At 40.7% G+C, this 17,501-nt stretch overlaps 1 protein-coding gene across 3 annotated transcripts in view; it reads right to left on the bottom strand.

Annotated features, from left to right (window-relative positions):
- Window positions 1-17,501, bottom strand: part of si:dkey-100n23.5 (cyclic AMP receptor-like protein A) — a 213,975-nt gene that overhangs the window by 60,887 nt on the left and 135,587 nt on the right. For all 3 annotated transcript variants that reach the window (XM_043700836.1, XM_043700837.1, XM_043700838.1), the window contains 2 exons: window positions 10,962-11,000; window positions 6,546-6,624 (listed from right to left, as the gene is read on the bottom strand). In XM_043700836.1, the coding sequence (XP_043556771.1) occupies window positions 6,546-6,624; window positions 10,962-11,000 (118 nt within the window). The remainder of the gene's footprint in view (window positions 1-6,545; window positions 6,625-10,961; window positions 11,001-17,501) is intronic.

Genomic DNA, 17,501 nt, shown 5'->3' with positions numbered 1-17,501 from the left:
AGATAGCACATTCTCCCTGTGTCTGGGTGGGTTTTCTCCGGGTGCTCCAGTTTCCTCCCACAGTCCAAAAATGTGCAGGTTAGGTAAACTGGCCAGGCTAAATTGCCCGTAGTGTTAGGTTAAGGGGTAAATGTAGGGGAATGGGTCTGAGTGGGTTGCGCTGCGGCGGGTCGGTGTGGACTTGTTGGGCCGAAGGGCCTGGTTCCACACTGTAAGTAATGTAATGTTACTTACCAGCCCCTTCCATTAGGACTAAGTCTCTCCACCGACACAAAACAAAATTAGTTACTTCACAGCTATCAACTATTTTGGTACATGGTTTGATTAAATGCAATGATGCTCCAGTTGCGCTTATGGTGATACAACAACGTTGGAAGGGGAGAAATAAAAGTGACTCATGAAAAAATAACAGTCCATGAGTTGCTCACAAATATGGCAACAGAAAATGGGTACATTACTTGCTATGGGCTAGACTCTATGGGATGTCATGGTGTAAAAGGTTGGTCAGTGCTGATAGAATGGCTGCTGTGCTGAACATGAGACTTCCACCCCTCAGAGACAGGAAGTCTCCTCTCAGAGGGCTGCTGGCCAATCATATGTCGTGTGGCTCTGTAGTCCTAGCAGTGCCAGATAGATGCAGTGGCTTCTGCTGAAACTACAGGTAAACCCAATAGAGACTGGCAGTGAAGACAGAGACCGAGGTCAGCGGGAGATGCTTCAATGGGACCGGGCTGACATGCCCCAGCAAAGGTGAGGGTGAATGGAGTTGGGAGCAGTGGGTTTAGATGCCAAGGGAAGGAAAACTGGAAAGATATGATCTTGGAGGATAGGGTGTCAATAATTATGACAATAATATAAAGATGTACATGCCATGTTACAATACGATGTTATCAACTTTAAGGGCAACTGTTTTAAAATGTACATTTTTGCTCAAGAATTTAAGTTGAATTTAGAAGTCTTTTTCAAAGTGGAGATATAGACAGACATTTTGCATGTTACGATGGTTATTCAGACCTTGTCTGACTCTTATTGCCAGAACTGATGGAAGACTCATTAAAATCTCCAGGGATATTTGTTGAAGCTTCTAAAGGTATGATTTTCTGTGATAGAAGTGAGGAATCAGGACGATACTCCAATGGAATTCCAGTAAGATTGACTTTCTGACCTTTTGTGGAACAATGACTCATGAGAAGTATGCAGCAGTCAATGTGAGATTTGAACTGTATACAGTCTAGCTGAGAACAGCCATTTGGTGCAGGATCCCAAGGAGGAACTTGGAGAGACATCATCTTAGCCAATAGAGGCAAAGCTGAAAATATTTACTGATGATTCCTGTTCTGTTCAGAGTGCCTCAATAATTTGTAAATGCTACAGGTGCTACAATCACAGACAGAATGAGCAATAAGACATCTTCTTCCTCTCCCACAATCTGCTTAACTAGAGTCCACCTGAAAAGGCAAACACTGACTATTCGACTTCAAAAGGCACTGTCCCTGCTTGAAGTTCAACCTTTTCACTTTGGAAACAGAAACTTCAAGAAGCAAAGGCTTGCAACTATCTTAGGGACTCATTTTCCTTTCCCTACACATAAGTTATATATATGCCTCTTTAGCCCCATACCATTCTCAACACTCCCTCTAAATGCTCTCTCAGTGCACAGTCCTCCAAGGTTGATGCATGGCAGCAACTTGTAAAACCAGAAGTCAATGCATCGGCCAATTGCTATGTGTGGAATCTCGGAGCACACCACGCACATTAGGGGAACATTGGCCCTTATCACTTCCACTTGAATAACTGGAGGTGCTAGTAGGTGGCTTAGTGGGGAAGAGGGCCATCCTTTATGCAGGAGGTTACATCACCAGATACAGCCAGATTGGAGTCCGGTAGTGGCCCAGGTCAGTGCTGTGTCCCTGGTTAAAAGGAATGCTCAGCAATGCAGGAATAAGGTCAATATGCTCTGTGACTGGGGTGACTGCCACACATTCACATGACCATCAATGACCAACTCTGCTATTACACAAAGATCTCACCAAGGCGGCATGATCTAAAACTCTCACTATTACATACAGCATGTCTATTCAACAGCTCTCACTCTCCACACCCTCCCAAACTATTAATGCTTCCTGCTCACACACTGCATATACCTCATCACCTCTCCTGCCATCCACCTCTGTCATATTCAATCCCTCCTTCCATTTAACACCACTGATGTGGGGACAGGGAGTCTTCATGGAAACCCACAAAGTGAGCTTCACTGTGCTGTTCTCCTCAGTGTTAACTCAAGGAGTCAATGATATAGTGATATTTTCACTGAATGAGAAATCCAGTGACCCAGGTAATGCACTGGGAACAGGTATATATCCTACCATGGCAGATAAATCTGAATTTTTAAAAAAATCTGGAATTTAATGTCTAATGATGACCATGAAACCATTATAATTAAGCAAATGCAACAAGATCTGGACAATATGCAGGTTTGGGCTGACAAGTGGCAAGTAACATTCACACCACACAAACCCCATCACCAATAAGAGAAAATCTAACCACCGCCCCTTGATAATCAATGGTGATACCATCATGGAATCCCCTCAATATCAAAAACCGGAGGGTTATCACTGACCAGAAACTCAATTGTACACACCACATAAACACACTGGCAACAAGAGCAGTTCAGAGGCGAGGAATACTGCGGCGAGTACCTCATCTCCTGATTCCCCAAAGCATGTCCATCATCTACAAGGCACAAGTCAGAAGTGTGATGGAATACACCCCCCTTGCCTGGATGGGTGTAGTTCAACAATACTCAAGAAGCTTGACACCATCCAAGGCAAAGCAGCTCGCTTGACTGGCACTACATCCAAAAGCATCCACTCCATCCACCACCGATACTCAGTAGCAGCAGTGTCTACTATCTCTATGATGCACTGCTGAAATTAATCAAAGATCTTCAGACTGCACCTTCCAAACTTATGACCACTTCCATCTAGAAGGACGAGGGCAGCAGATATATGGGAACACCACCACCTTCAAATCCCCCTCCGAGCCACTCACCAACCTGACTTGGAAATATAATGCTGTTCCTTCACTGTTGCTGGGTCAAAATCCAGGAAATCCCTCCCTATATGGCATTGTGGGTTACCCACAGCGGGTGGACTGCAGTGGTTCAAGAAAGCAGCTCATCACCATCTTCTCAAGGGCAACTAGGGACGAGCAATACATGCTGGCCAACCTGTGACATCCACATCCCACAAATGAGTTAGAAAAAAATTATTACAAAAACCCATCTGGGTCAGTAATGCCCTTCAGGAAGGAAATCTGCCTGCCTCATGTGACTCCGGGACCAGAGCAATGTGACTTGTTACTGCCCTCTGACATGGTCTAACCAGTCACTCAGTTATATCATACTATTAAACAGCTTCAAAAAAGGAAGGAAACCAGACGGATAACCTGGCATTGACATAGGCACTGAAACAACAATGGCAAACTTAGCCCTGTCAATCCTGGAAAGTCCTCCTTATGGCGGCTAGTACCAAAATTGGGATAGCTGTCTCACAGACTAGTCAAGTAACAGCCTGACACAGTCATACTCACAGAATCACTTCCAGACAATGTCCCAGACACCACCATCATCATCTCTGGGTACAGCATGTTTCAATATAGGACAGACCCATCAGAGGTGGCAGCACAGCAATATAGGGTCAGAGGCGCGTTGCCCTGGAAGTCCTCAACTTTGACTCCAGGCCCCATGAAGTCTCATGGCATCAAACATGAGCAAAGAAACCTAGTTCTGATTATCACATACTGTTCTTTCTTGGCTGAAAAATCAGCACTCCTCCATATTGAACAATACTTGGAGGAAGCAGTGAGCATGGCAAAGACTAGAATGTACACTGGATGGGGAAATTTCAATGTCCACCACCAAGAGTGGCTCGGCAGCAGCATTACTGATTGATCTGGTCAGGTGCTAAAGGACATAGCTGCTAGACTGGGTCTGAGGCAGGTGGAGAAGAAACCAACAAGAGGGAAAAACATACTTGACCTCATTGTCAACAATCTGCTGACTGCAGAGGCATAACAGTATTGGTGAGAGTGATCACTGCACAGTCCTAGTGGAGAGGGAGACCCATCTTCACAATGAGCATACACTTCATCATGTTGTATGGTACTATTAGCATGAATGAGATAAATTTCAAACAGATTGGCCAATTCAAGACTGGGCATCCATGATGCGCAATGGGCCATCAACACAGCAGAATTTTACTCCTGCACAATCTGTAACCTTCTGGCCCAGCATACCTACAGCACTAAGTCAAGCAAACAAATCAATCCTGGTCCAATAAAGAGATCAGAGATACATCCCAGGTACAGCATCTAAAAATGAGGTAACAACCTGGCGAAAGTTACAACATGGGTCTACTTGCATTCCAAACAGCATTAATAAGTGACAGGGCTAAGCAAATCCCCAACCAACAGAGCAGATCTAAGCTCTGCAACCCTGCCACATCTGGCTGTGAAGGGTAGTGGACAATTAATCAACTCACTGGAGGAGACAGCTCCAGATATATCTCCATCATATGATGGAAGGGCCCAGCACATCAGTGCAAAAGATAATGCTAGAAATGCCAAGTGGATGATCAATCTCAACCTCCTCTGGATGTCCCTAGTATCACAGATAGCCATTTTAAGCAGACATAATTCACACACAAGGTATAAGAAATGATTGGAAGTACTGGATACTGCTAAGAACACGAACACTGGCAATATTTTGGCAACAGTGGTGCAAACTTGTGCTCCAGGTTTGTTGCAACCGTAGCCAAGCTGTTTCAGTGCAGCTACAATATTGACATTTACTCAACAACACTGGAAATTGTCCAGTTTAGTTCTCCAGACAAAAAAAGGATAAATTCTGCCCCTAATTACTGCTCTATCAGTCTACACTCAGTCATCATTGGAAAAAGCATATAAATGTATTAATAACTTAGATCAAAGAACTGACTGAAACATAGCTATGTTTGCTGGGAAAGTAAAACTGTGAGGGGTGTGGATATATTTGCAAAATCTGCAAAAGGATATAACTCATGTAAATGAGTGGCCAAGAAACTGACAGATTATGTTAAAAATGTTGGGAAATGTAAAGTTATTCATTTTGTAGAAGAGAAGCATTGTACTTTTGAAATAGTGAAAAAGTATTAAATGTTTGTATTCAGGAACATGGGTATTCTTGAATATAACATAGACAGCCAGCATCTATGAACAATGAGCAAATAGGACGGCAAACATTTTTGTTGTCCTCTACCACAAAAGTGCTGCTGCAGAAGTTCTAGCTGCTGTTGTACACTGCTTTGATGAGCCCATACCTGGAAGTCAGTGCACATATTTGTTTTCCATACTTAGGCCAGGACATATGTCGTGAATGACGCGAGTTACAATGAATCATCACTGGATTGATTCCTGGGAAGAAAGGGTGGTCCTATGGGAAGAGATTGAGTAGGATGGGCCTGTACATTCCAGAATGTAAATGGCCTCATTGAAACACAAGATTCTGACATGGTTTGACACAGTCAATGCCAAGAGACTCCCTGGCTGCCAAGTCTAGAATTAGGGACACAGTCTCAGGATAAACTGTCAGCCATTTAGGACAGAGGTGAGAATAAATTACTTCAGTCACAGATTTGTGCCTATTTGGAATATTTAATCCCATAGGGCGTAAATGCTCATATTCAAAGCTGAAAATATATAAACTTGTAGACTCTAAATGAATCAACAGTTATGGGGACACAAGATAAACAGAACTGATATTGAAGACCAGCAAGCTCTTACTGAATAATGAAGCAGACTCAAGAGAGACACAGTCTACTCCTGCTCTTGTTTCTAATATTAAAGTTCTTGTATATCAGCACAACTCACACTAAGTTCTGAAAACGCATTACAGTTGCCCTCTGTGATTTTAAAATGAGATAATGATAGTGATTCACAGTTTCAAGAACTTGAAAGGTAGACCACTGAAAAAACTTTATGCAGCATATTTAATAAAGCAGAGGTTTATGTACACAACACAGTGACTGAATTTCAACACAATTTATTGATATCTAGCTCACAGGGACATTAATGAGAGAAATAATAAGGGGCTAAGTAAATGCAAATTAATTTCCTCTTCATTTCAACTGGTCTAAACTATGCTCAGGATTCAAATATTCCCCAAGTTCTATCTTGGATTCCTAGGAATTTCACTGGTTGCAATAGTAACATAATGTTAATTACTACATGTAGATATTGCAAATGAAGTCGATGCAATCTGCAAATTATTCCAAAAAGAAATAACCAACAGAAGCAAATAATTTCAGATGTTATATTAATAACATAGTGGAGAGCAGAAGAGTTACTTAATGTAATAGCCTCACCATTATTTGGAAAATAAAGAACAAGGTAAAGAATGATCACCTGTTCTCTAAACAGAAAATCAATTCAAATAGAAATGACCATATATGTTTAGCATTGATATTTTGCCAGACTTAATTTCAGGATTTCAAAATCTGGATTCTTACCCGCTGTTTAGCCACATAAAATATGTGAATGTAGCTGGACATCATCAGAAAGATGAGGACAAACAATGGGATATACCATCTGCAAAAAAAAAGTAACAGTTTTTACATGTCTCTCAAGGTATATATCACAATGTCCCTTATTGCAGAGGTATTTGATAAACAAATATGTCTTTCCTACAACACGCTTTGGAGAGGGTGCAGAGAAGGTTTACGAGGTTGTTGCCTGGTATGCAAGGTGCTAGCTATGACGAGAGGTTGAGTAGGTTAGGTTTGTTTTCATTAGAAAAAGGAGATTGTGGGGGACCGGATTGAGGACTACAAAATCATGAAGGGTATAATAAACAGGGTAGATAGAGATAAGCTTTTTCCCAGGGTGAAGGATTCAATAACTAGAGGTCACGCTTTCAAGGTGAGAGGCGAAAAGTTTAAGGGGGATTTCCGCGGCAAGTACTTTACACAGAGGGTGGTAGGTACCTGGAACGTGTTGCCAGCAGAGGTAATAGAGGCAGGCATGGTGGATTCATTTAAGGTGCATCTAGACAGATGCATGAGTAGGTGGGGAGCAGAGGAAAACAGATGCTTAGGAATTGGGCAACAGATTTATACAGTAGATTTGGCTTGAAGAGCTGAAGGGCCTGTAAATTTTCTTTGTTAACAACTAATCACTATACTACCATGAATAATCAATTTGTGTGTTATGACTATGGCATCATGAGAGTAAAACATTGAGATGAGAAACAGAAAACACGGATTTCCTAATTGTGCATCAAGTAAAATACAGATGCAAAATCGCTAATACAGATGCTTCTCAATCAATGTTTGAAGCTGAATTATTAGCCTGTCAGAAATACAAAATGCACAATTAGATATTTTTCAAATGCTGAACTCAAAAAAAGAGACAAACTGTACCGTACAATACAGCAATAAACTCAAGTGGTGTAGTAGTGTGGTGTTATAATTGGCTTTAGTGTCACTCATTAAGGAAGGGAAAAATTAAGCCAGAGTTCCTACTATTCAGTGACAGTAGGATTGGTTTCAGCTTGGCCCAAAACAACTAATTAAACATGAATCTGTCAACTTAACTAATATAACCTTGCTGCAGTTATACAGGTGTGAGGCCACACCTCAGGTTTTATGTGTAGTTTTGGTATTGAGAAAGGTCATTCTTGCTATTGAGGAGTCCAGCGAAAGTTCACCAGACTGATTCCCAGGATGGCAGCACTGATGTATGAGGAAAGAGTGGATCGACTGGGCTTGTACTCACTGGAATTTAGAAAAATGGCAGGGGGATCACACTGAAACCATATAAAATACTGATGGGACTGGACAGGCTAGATGTGGGAAGAATGTTCCCTGTGTTGGGAAGTTCAGAACTATGGGTCACAGTCTAAGCTGTTCAGCACTGAGATGAGGAAGAACTGTCTTCACTCAGAGAGTTGTGAACCTGTGGAATTCTCTTCCACAGGAAGCTGTTAGGGCCAGTTCATTCATATTTAAGAGGGAGCTGGATGTGGCCCTTGCGGCTAAAGGGATCAAGGGATATGGAGTGAAAGCAGGAATGGGATACTGAGATTGTACGATTAGTCCGTAATCATTTTGAATAGTGGTGCAAGCTCAAACGGCCAATTGGCCTACCCCTGCACCTATTTTCAATGCTTCTATGTAGTCTCAGACTGTGACTTCTGAAGTTGTAGAGATGACTTACAAACTGCAATGGTGAAAACTTAGAAATCTATTATTAACATTTTTCAGTGAAGCTAGTAGAATAGATTAAAAGCAACCTTGCACACAGATCTCTCGAGAGTTCCCCACCCAGAGTCAAAGAGTCATACAGCACAGAAACAGGCCCTTTGGTCCATATACCGAAACTAGTCCTATTTGCCTGCATTATTTCCCTCTAAACCTTTCCTATTCATATACCTGTCCAAATGATTTTTATATGTAATTGTACCTGCCTCTACCACTTCCTCTGGCAGCTCATTTCATATACCCACCATCTTCTGCATGAAAAAATTGTCCCTCAGGTCCCTTTTAAATCTTTCCCCTCTCACTTTAAACCAATGCCCTGGGGAAAAGACCTTGGCTGTTCATACCGCTACCAAATTGTTCACTGTCATCTGAAATAGAGCATTTGAAGGAAACATGATCCATTAGTAGACAAATTCCAGTGATGCTTAAAAGTTAAATTCTAATAATGACAACTCAGCTGTACATAGTTCAGTAATGCAGAAAACTTAACAGAGAGGTGAGAAACAATAAAATTAATGACAGGAAATACAGAACAGACCGCAAGCTTGCGTGAGAATGTTAGGAATGGTGACCAAGAGCTATTTTGAAAAGATAATCTTTGAAAACATATTTAAAGGTAGTGAGAGTCATGCAGAGGCAAAGATGGTGTTAGGGACAGGGCCCAAGGTCTGTAACCAACAGCAGGGTGAGAGGGTTGCAAAAAAAAATAGGAATCAGAAAAATGAATGATCCAAGATAAATATATCACTGGGAACATTTGTAGTGGTAGGGTAAGGCAAAGCCACGCAGATGTTCAAGTACAAGGATATGGATCCTAATTTCAGGGCAATGGAGCAAGATCGAGAATGGTAGATAAACATGAGGCAGGAAGCAGATAGTAGTGGGGGCTTGAATAAGTTGGCCTTTTTGTGCAATGGTGGATGAGGGGCAAACAAGGAGAATACTGGAGAAATGAAGTTAGATGTGGTGTACAAATAAACAGGGCTTTCAGACAGGGTTGAAGTCGATGCTGCTGACATGAAGTAAGTATTTGTGGTGATTGATAAAACATGAGTTTTGAAACTCAGCTCCAGTTCGAAAAGCGTGTCAAGACTTGCATAGATTAGTTCAACCTGAGCAAGCAAGTAGAGAAAGGGATGCAGTCAGTGAGAAGAGAGCAATGTTAATTCCTACAAACATTTGCTTTGTTCTACTTAGTGTTCTACTCTAGAAATATTGATTCATTCACAACTTACTACCTTACAGGCTGTCTGACAGCACACAGGTTATTGTGGGATTAAGGAATTTGAAGAGAGGTACAATGCAATCTGACGGCCAACATTTACATGGGAAAAAAAAGGCCAAGGGGAAATCCTTGTGAACTGGGGGCAGGATTTTGTATGCACAGGCGGGTAAAAATGGTTTGCCAAATAATGTACAGATGTGAAACAATGAAGTGAGGTGACGATGCTGTCTGTACCACAGCTGTAGAGAGGTTGTAAAAAAGCATTATGCATAATATATTGTGGTCACAGTCATGCAGGTATAATTTATGATTAGGAGGTGTCATCAGTGTAGGTAGGCTAGAAATTGGTTGAAAATATTTGAAAAATGATGCTAGGAGGAGAAGGCACTTTTGATCACTTTAAAAGTTGATACAAATAGAGAGTAAAAAGCCAATATTTTTCTCCTGATATTAGGAGGACATCAAGAAGGACCTCAAAATTGACATGAGAAAGTACAGAGCTGACAGTCGGTGTAATGACTGACATTTCTGTGATAATAAATAACACTGTAGCTTTAAACATTAACGTCAATACAAACGATGGCTGTTTGAGTAGTGGATTTTATGTTGAATGATACAACACTGGTTTATACATATTATTGCTGTCATCGTTAACGGAGGATTATTTTGCATAGTCATGTAGTGCTTAATGCTGAAATGGTGTGCCTGATCAAACTAGTTCAGATGTGTTTAGCAGGTGGAGTATGTGCTTATCCCCAAGGAAATAATGAAATATTCGTACACAGTTTGGACTCCACTAGCATTACTTCTTGCGGCTTCTGAATTTAAAAGGTTGGTCTTAAGTCATTTTTGTTGGATAATTGGCAACTGAAAATAGTCTTGTGACTTAGATAGCATTCGATTATCGAATTCGATTAACCGAACGAAATACTGTCCGCCCGTGTCCTCTGGATAATCGAGGTTCCTCTGTACACTATTGACATGATGCAAGTTTTTAGTAAAATACCAGGTGGCTGTGTTTATAGCAGCACAGTATTTACTGATGCAATACTTTTGGAATCTTAAGAACACTAAATGTTTTTAATACATAAGGTACTGATGTACTTCTTGCTCCACTTGACCTTGCTCAAAATTATTTTGAAGGGAAGCCTAAAGATTAGAGCAAATACAGTGCTTCAAGGTCAGCATTTAAGGGATGCTGTCAATCAGAGGGAATGTTTTCACTATACCCAAATACGTCATTGACATAAACAAGCAATGATGTAGGACTCCATAATTTTAAGAATAGAAAAGAAATCACTTATTATTAATAGTAGTCCAAGTACAATAAAGGTTAAGGTGAATTAACTTTAATTGATGTTCTTCTTCTACATTTTAGGTTAAAAAAAATGTTGATGACCTGAAGTGGACTGTGAGCTCAGAGTTAAATCAGCCATACTTACATGCCAAATCTCCAGGCAACATGATCATCTGTGATCCAGCTGGAAAAGAAAAACATGCTTTAAATAGGAAAGTAAAACATAGAGCAGCTGAAACCATTACAAGCACAGAATCAATATCGAGTGCATAAAACAAGAGAAGTTCAATTAACAAGGAACAGAAATCTGTTACATTACTAACACCATTTGACGCAATAACAAATGTAAACAAAAAAAAGGTACTCTGAGATCCTGTTTAATGGCAATAACATGATAAACTCAGCTAATATTATGGTTGTTTTGCAAGAGTAATAAGTGCATTAATAAAATGGAAGTCCATGTGCCCAATTTATTTTGAATTATCAGATTGCTAGTGATAGACTTCAATATGTGAGATTCTGCCAGGTAATATAAATATCATTTAGTGAGATTATCAGACAATGTAGTATGTTGTTCCATTCCTGACTGATGATTTGTCTCTGTAGTGAATTAGTGAGAATCCATTTGACTGTCTGTGGCTTTATCTTAACCAATCATGCTTCAAATCTAGCCCAAGGCTGAAATAAAATATTTGCCTTCCATCCCTGGTGGATTCAGAACGCAGTACACACTGCTTTTATTATCCATGTGAACTGCGGGTGAACATATATCTCAAACATAAATAATCTTCCCAAATTAAATAGCTCTCATTAAAAACTCTTGTTCAAAATATGAACTGTGATTTTGAAAGACTGTCAAAAAGGAGTCAATGGCCAATTAGTTTCCAAACAGTGCACAAGCCTAGCAGTTCAAGATGGTGGGTGGATTGACAAGGCAGGAGTGTGAATAGCAGACCTTCCAGCTTAGAGGGTGCTACAGCTTACCATTGCAGGTATGGGAGGTATGTCCATCTTCTCAGCATTTTTAACATACCTGACTAAAAAGACAACCAATGTTGAGGACCAGCATTGTCGCTGGGAAACTGCTCCACAATATGATATGGGGCTACAGCCATGGCCAGGTATGTGACAGAGGAGAGTCGTCTTTGGAGTTCCGACAGCCCACTAGTATGCACTGGAAGGTCACGCCCAGTCTGCTCCCATGTTACTGACACCACTGGGAGCCTGCAGGCCAGTTTCTGTCAGTCACTGATTCAGAATCTTAAATCAGGCTGAGAGTGAGCGTAACGAGCTATCCTTCACGTAGAATCAGACAGTCATAGAGAGGTACAGCATAGAAACACATCCTCTGGTCCAACCCATCCATGCACCCAGCGATCCTAACTTAATCTAATCCCATTTCCTAGTACTTGGCCCATATCCCTCCAAACCCTTCCTATTCATGTACCTATCCAGATGCCTTTTAAATGTTGTAATTGTACTAGCCTCCAACACTTCCTCTGGCAGCTCATTCCATACATGCATCACCCTCTGCGTGAAAACATTATCCCTTAGGTCCCTTTTAAATCTTTCCCCTCTCACCCTAAACCTATGCCCTCTGGTTTTGGACTCTCACACCCTGGGGAAAAGACTATTTACTTTACCCATGCCCCTCATGATTTTATAAACCTTCATCAGCTCACCCTTCAGCCTCCAACGTTCCAAGGAAAGCAGCCCCAGTCTGTTCAGCCTCTCCCTATAGCTCAAATCCTCCAACCCTGGCAACATTCTTTTAAATATTTTCTGAACCCTTTCAAGTTTCACAACATCCTTTCAATAGCAGGGAGACCAGAATTGAACAAATGTGGCATAACCAATATCCTATAAAGCCTCAACATGATTTCCTAACTCCTATACTCAATACACTGACCAATCAAGGCAAGTGTATCTATCCTGTCCACCTGCAGCTCTACTTTCAAGGAACTACCAACCTGTACTCTAAGGTCTCTTTGTTCAACAACATTCCCAGTACCTTAACATTGAGTGTATAAGTTCTGTCCTGATTTGCCTTTCCAAAATGCAGCACCACACATTTATCTACTTCCAGATGGGCAGCTACTCCAGTCCAGATCTGGCCTTCAGCAAAACAGCTTGAGGATGGTATAGTTTTAGCAAGCCAGAGAGCTGGCCTGTCCTGTGAAATTACAAGTTTTTTTTTTAGAAGCTTTACCAAGGAGTTCCTAGCTTTCCAGTGATGGGGTGATCTCTTTTCCTGCAGTCATAAATGCTGGTTGGTACTCGAGTGCACTGATGTGTGCAGTTAATGCAGCCCAGGTGGATTGGAAACAAAGATCAGCAGGTCAAATAGTAAATGAGCAATGGGAGGAGCACAGAGAAAGGCAAATTCAGATGTAGAATAACAATGAGGAGGAAAGGCTAGTAATTCCTGAATGACTAAAGAAATTAGATTAAAATGAAATAGAAAAAGAAAGCTTGTGAAAAATACAGACAAGCTTTTGAAAATTTTGCAGTCTCCTGCATACAACCAGCTATAACGAACATCAGTTATATTTCTGCAGTTGACAGATGCATTAAACAGAACACCAATCTTCTGTGCCTCAAAGTGAAACAACATATTACACTCCCCTTTGACTTCAGGGAGAGCATTTTTTCAGCCATAACCTCCAGGTGCAAGAATCATGAAATCTTACAAGACAGCACAGAAGAAGGTTCTTCAATCAATTCATGCCTGTGGTAGCTCTCTGAGAAAGCCATTAAATTAGCTTTATTCCTCTGCTTTTGCCCCACTGCACTAGATGTCTTTCTTTTTCAAGTGTATGCCCCATTTTCTTTTGAAAAGTTACTACTGAATCTATTTAAACTTTATTTTAGGCAGTGAGCTCCAGATAATAACTCACTGTGTGATGAGAGTGGTCTGGAAACTTTTAGAAACAATAATTCAAGACAAAATTAATAGGCATTTTGGAAAATACGGTTAATTTAAGAAAGCCAACATGGATATGTTGAGGAAAACTGTAGTTAACTAGCTAGCTTGATGTGGTAAGAGAGAGGGTTGATGAGAGTAACGCTATTGATGTGGCATATTTGGGCTTCCAAAGGCATTCATTAAAACACTGCTCAGCAGACTGCGAACAAAGTTATAGCTTGTGGAATACCCACAGAATATAAAATTAGCTGAGTGTCAGGAAACAAAAGGTGGTGGGGAACACTTCCTCTTTGGATTGGTGGAACATATGGAGTGAAATTCCCCAGAAATCAGTATTTGTCTCAGTAAACTGTTCTGAGTAGTGGAAGGAGGGCATACTTGCAATGGCAACATGAGGAAAAGTGGTTAGAATCTGGAAAGCACAGCTTGAGAGTATGGTGGAGGCAAGGTTGATCCAGGCTTTTAAAAAAGGAATTGGATCATTATCTGAAAAAGAAAGATTTGCAGTCCCACAAGGAAAAGGCAAGGGAGTGACATCAGTTAGGTTGCTCTTTCAGGGAGCTAACATGATGGGCTGTAAACAGCTGTAATCATTCTATGATCTCCCCTTTGGTTCTTCTACTATTGTTCATATAACAGCAACTTTCACCAATCCACCCACCAGCAATAACTTTAGAAACTAGAGTATGAGAGAAAGCTATCTTGAAATATAAAAATGGATAGCAAGAGTTTCTATGGATATTTTAAAAGGAAATGAATTGTCAAAGTGAGGATTGGTCCACGAGAGAGTGAGAATGGGACATTAATGGTGGATAATAAGGAAATGAATGAATAAAATGCATAAATACTTTGCTTCTGCCCTCACCTCAGGGGATAACAAAAACCTTTTTGGTAATAGTTGTAAATAACGAGAAACGAGAGAGATATTTTGTAAAATTACAATCATTAGGGAAGCAGTACTGAGCAAACTGATTATGCTGCGGGCTGACGTGCCCCTGGCTCTTGATGGATTTCATCTGAGGATTTTACTAGAAGTGGCTGATCAGCACTACATGTGTTTGTTTTAATATTCCAAAATTTACTAGATTTTGGAAAGGATCCATCAGATTGGAATGTAGCAAATATAATTCCTTCAGTCAAGAAGGGAGGGAAGCAGAAAGCAGGAACCTATAACCCAGTTAGTTTAATATTTGTCATGGGGAAGGTGTTAGAATCGATCTTTCAGGCAGTTATAGTTGGACACATAGAAAAGCTCAAGACAACTGGGAAAAGTCAGCAATGCCCTGTGAAAGTGAAATCATGTTTAACCAATTTGTTGGAGTTCTTTGAATTAATAATATATGCTATGCGTAAATGGGAGCTTGTAGATATACTCTACTTGGACTAGCAGAATACATTTGATGAGATGCAACATTAAGGTTATTGCATAAAGTAGGAGCTCATGATGTGAGGGAAACATATTAGCATGAATAGAAGATTGGCTGGCTGGTGGAAAACATAGAGTATGCATAAATGGGTAATTGCCTGATTGGCAGGATCTCATGAGTGGAATCCTTCAGGGGTCCATGTTGCAATCTCAGTTTGTTATAATTTCTAGCAATTATTTAGATGAGAGAAGTGAAGGTATGGTAGCTAAACTTGTAGATGACAAAAATAGGTAGGAAAGTATGTTGTCAGAGGGACAATAGGAAGTTTGCAGAAGCGCACACATAGGTTGAGGAAGTAGACAAAAATCTGGTAAATAGAGCATGACGTGGGAAAATGTGAAGTTGTTCACTTTGGCAGGATGAATGAAAAAGCAGAGTGTTACTTAAGTGGAGAATGATTGCAGAATTCCGAGAGAGCTAGGTGTCCCAGGACACAAGGCACAAAAAATTAGGATGCAGGTACAATAGTTAACTAAGAAGGCTACTGGAACACTATCATGTATTACCAGAAAAATTAAACATAACATTAAGGATGTCATACTTAAGTTGCTAAAACCACATCTAAAATGCTGTGTGTACTTTGGACTTATTTAAGGAAGAATCCAAATGCTTTGGACACAGTTCAAATGAGGTTACTCGATTGATACCTGGAATAAATGGGCTGTCTTATGCAGAAATGTACAAGGATCCTTAGACAGCATCTTCCAACCCTCTACCATCTTGAAATACAAGGGCAGCAGATACATGGGAACACCACATCTAAACATACTGCTCCAAGCCATTTACCTTCCTGACTTGGAAGTATACTGTTGTTCGTTTGGTGTCAAAATTCTGGAATTCACTCCCAATGAGATTGTTGTTCTATCTACAGCAAATGAACTGCAGTAGTTCAAGAAAGCAGCTCACCAGCATCTTCTCAAGGGCAACTAGGAACAAGTAATGTTGGATCAGCCAGCAATTCCCACGTTCCATGAATGAAAAAGAGAAAAAAAGTTTGACAGACTTATTTCCACTGGAGTTTAGAAGAGCGAAGGTGACTTGATTGAAATATGTAGATGGTGAATGACCTTCAAACATTGGCCTGACAATGATGTTTCCTCATGTAGTCCGTCCAGTATTAGGGGATCTTGTTTAAAACTTAGGGGTTACCCTTTCAGGGCAGGGATGAGGAGAATTTCTACCCTCAAAGGGTTGTGCAACTTTGAAACTCTTTACCTCAAAAAGCAGTGGAGGCTGGGTCATTGAATATTTTTAAGTGAGAAGTTGTTAGATACTGATTTGGCACAGGAACGAAAGGCTACCGGGGGGATGAAAAAGAGGAATTTGAAATCATGATCAGGAGCAGGCTTGAGGGGCCAAATGACCTATCTCTGCTTTTAATTCATCTGTCTGTATTCAATCAAAGCCTCTCCTTATTTTGCCCACTTGTATGAAATCTGCCCTTATCATTTTCCAAGCTCAAGGATGAAATCAGATGACCAAGGGCCAGGTGTAGTCCCACAGAAGCATGAAAGGAGATGTTCATAACTATCTATAACTATAAGTTGTGGCTTGGGCTGTTACATAAACCTGCTTTTCAAGTAAAGTGACTGCATATTATTTAATGTATTATTTATCAATAACACAAGAAATACAACACTATTCTGTCAGGATATTAACTCCAGTTTCTTTATTCTCTCCGCACCAGTCTCTTAGCACAAGCATCAGTCTGGTCAATCTCTTCTGCACCCTTCCAAGGCCTATACATCCCCCCTAAAATGTGGTGTCTAGAACTGGCCACAATTCTTTGGCTGAGACCTAACCATTTAGGTTTGGTGCAATTTCTTTGCTTTTGCACTCTATCCCAGTATTGATAAAGCCAAGGACATGCCATCTACTTCTTAACAGATCTAGGAAATTTTTCTGCCAAGTTCACATTCAAAAGGGAAGTAGACTGTTATTTGAAAAGGAAGAATGTGCAGGGTTCTAGGAAGATGGTGAGAGAATGGAACCAAATGAAATCCTCATTTGGAGAGACGGTGCGGTCACAATAGATTGGTGACCTCCTTCAACATGGTAACAATTCGGTCCTTCTGTGAAAATCCATGTTTGCACTCTCATAGGAACAGTCATTTCATTTTTTTATTTATAGAGTCATAGAGATATACAGTGTGGAAACAGACCCTTCGGTCCAACCCGTCCATGCCGACCAGATATCCCAACCCAATCTAGTCCCACCTGCCAGCACCCAGCCCATATCCCTCCAAACCCTTCCTATTCATATACCCATCCAAATGTCTCTTAAATGTTGCAATTGTACCAGCCTCCACCACTTCCTCTGGCAGCTCATTCT

Source organism: Chiloscyllium plagiosum, chromosome 12 (assembly GCF_004010195.1).
Source record: "Chiloscyllium plagiosum isolate BGI_BamShark_2017 chromosome 12, ASM401019v2, whole genome shotgun sequence".
NCBI classification, from domain to species: Eukaryota; Metazoa; Chordata; class Chondrichthyes; order Orectolobiformes; family Hemiscylliidae; genus Chiloscyllium; species Chiloscyllium plagiosum.
The sequence above is the reverse complement of the archived record's forward strand: the minus strand, read 5'-3'. Positions and strand labels throughout refer to the sequence as shown.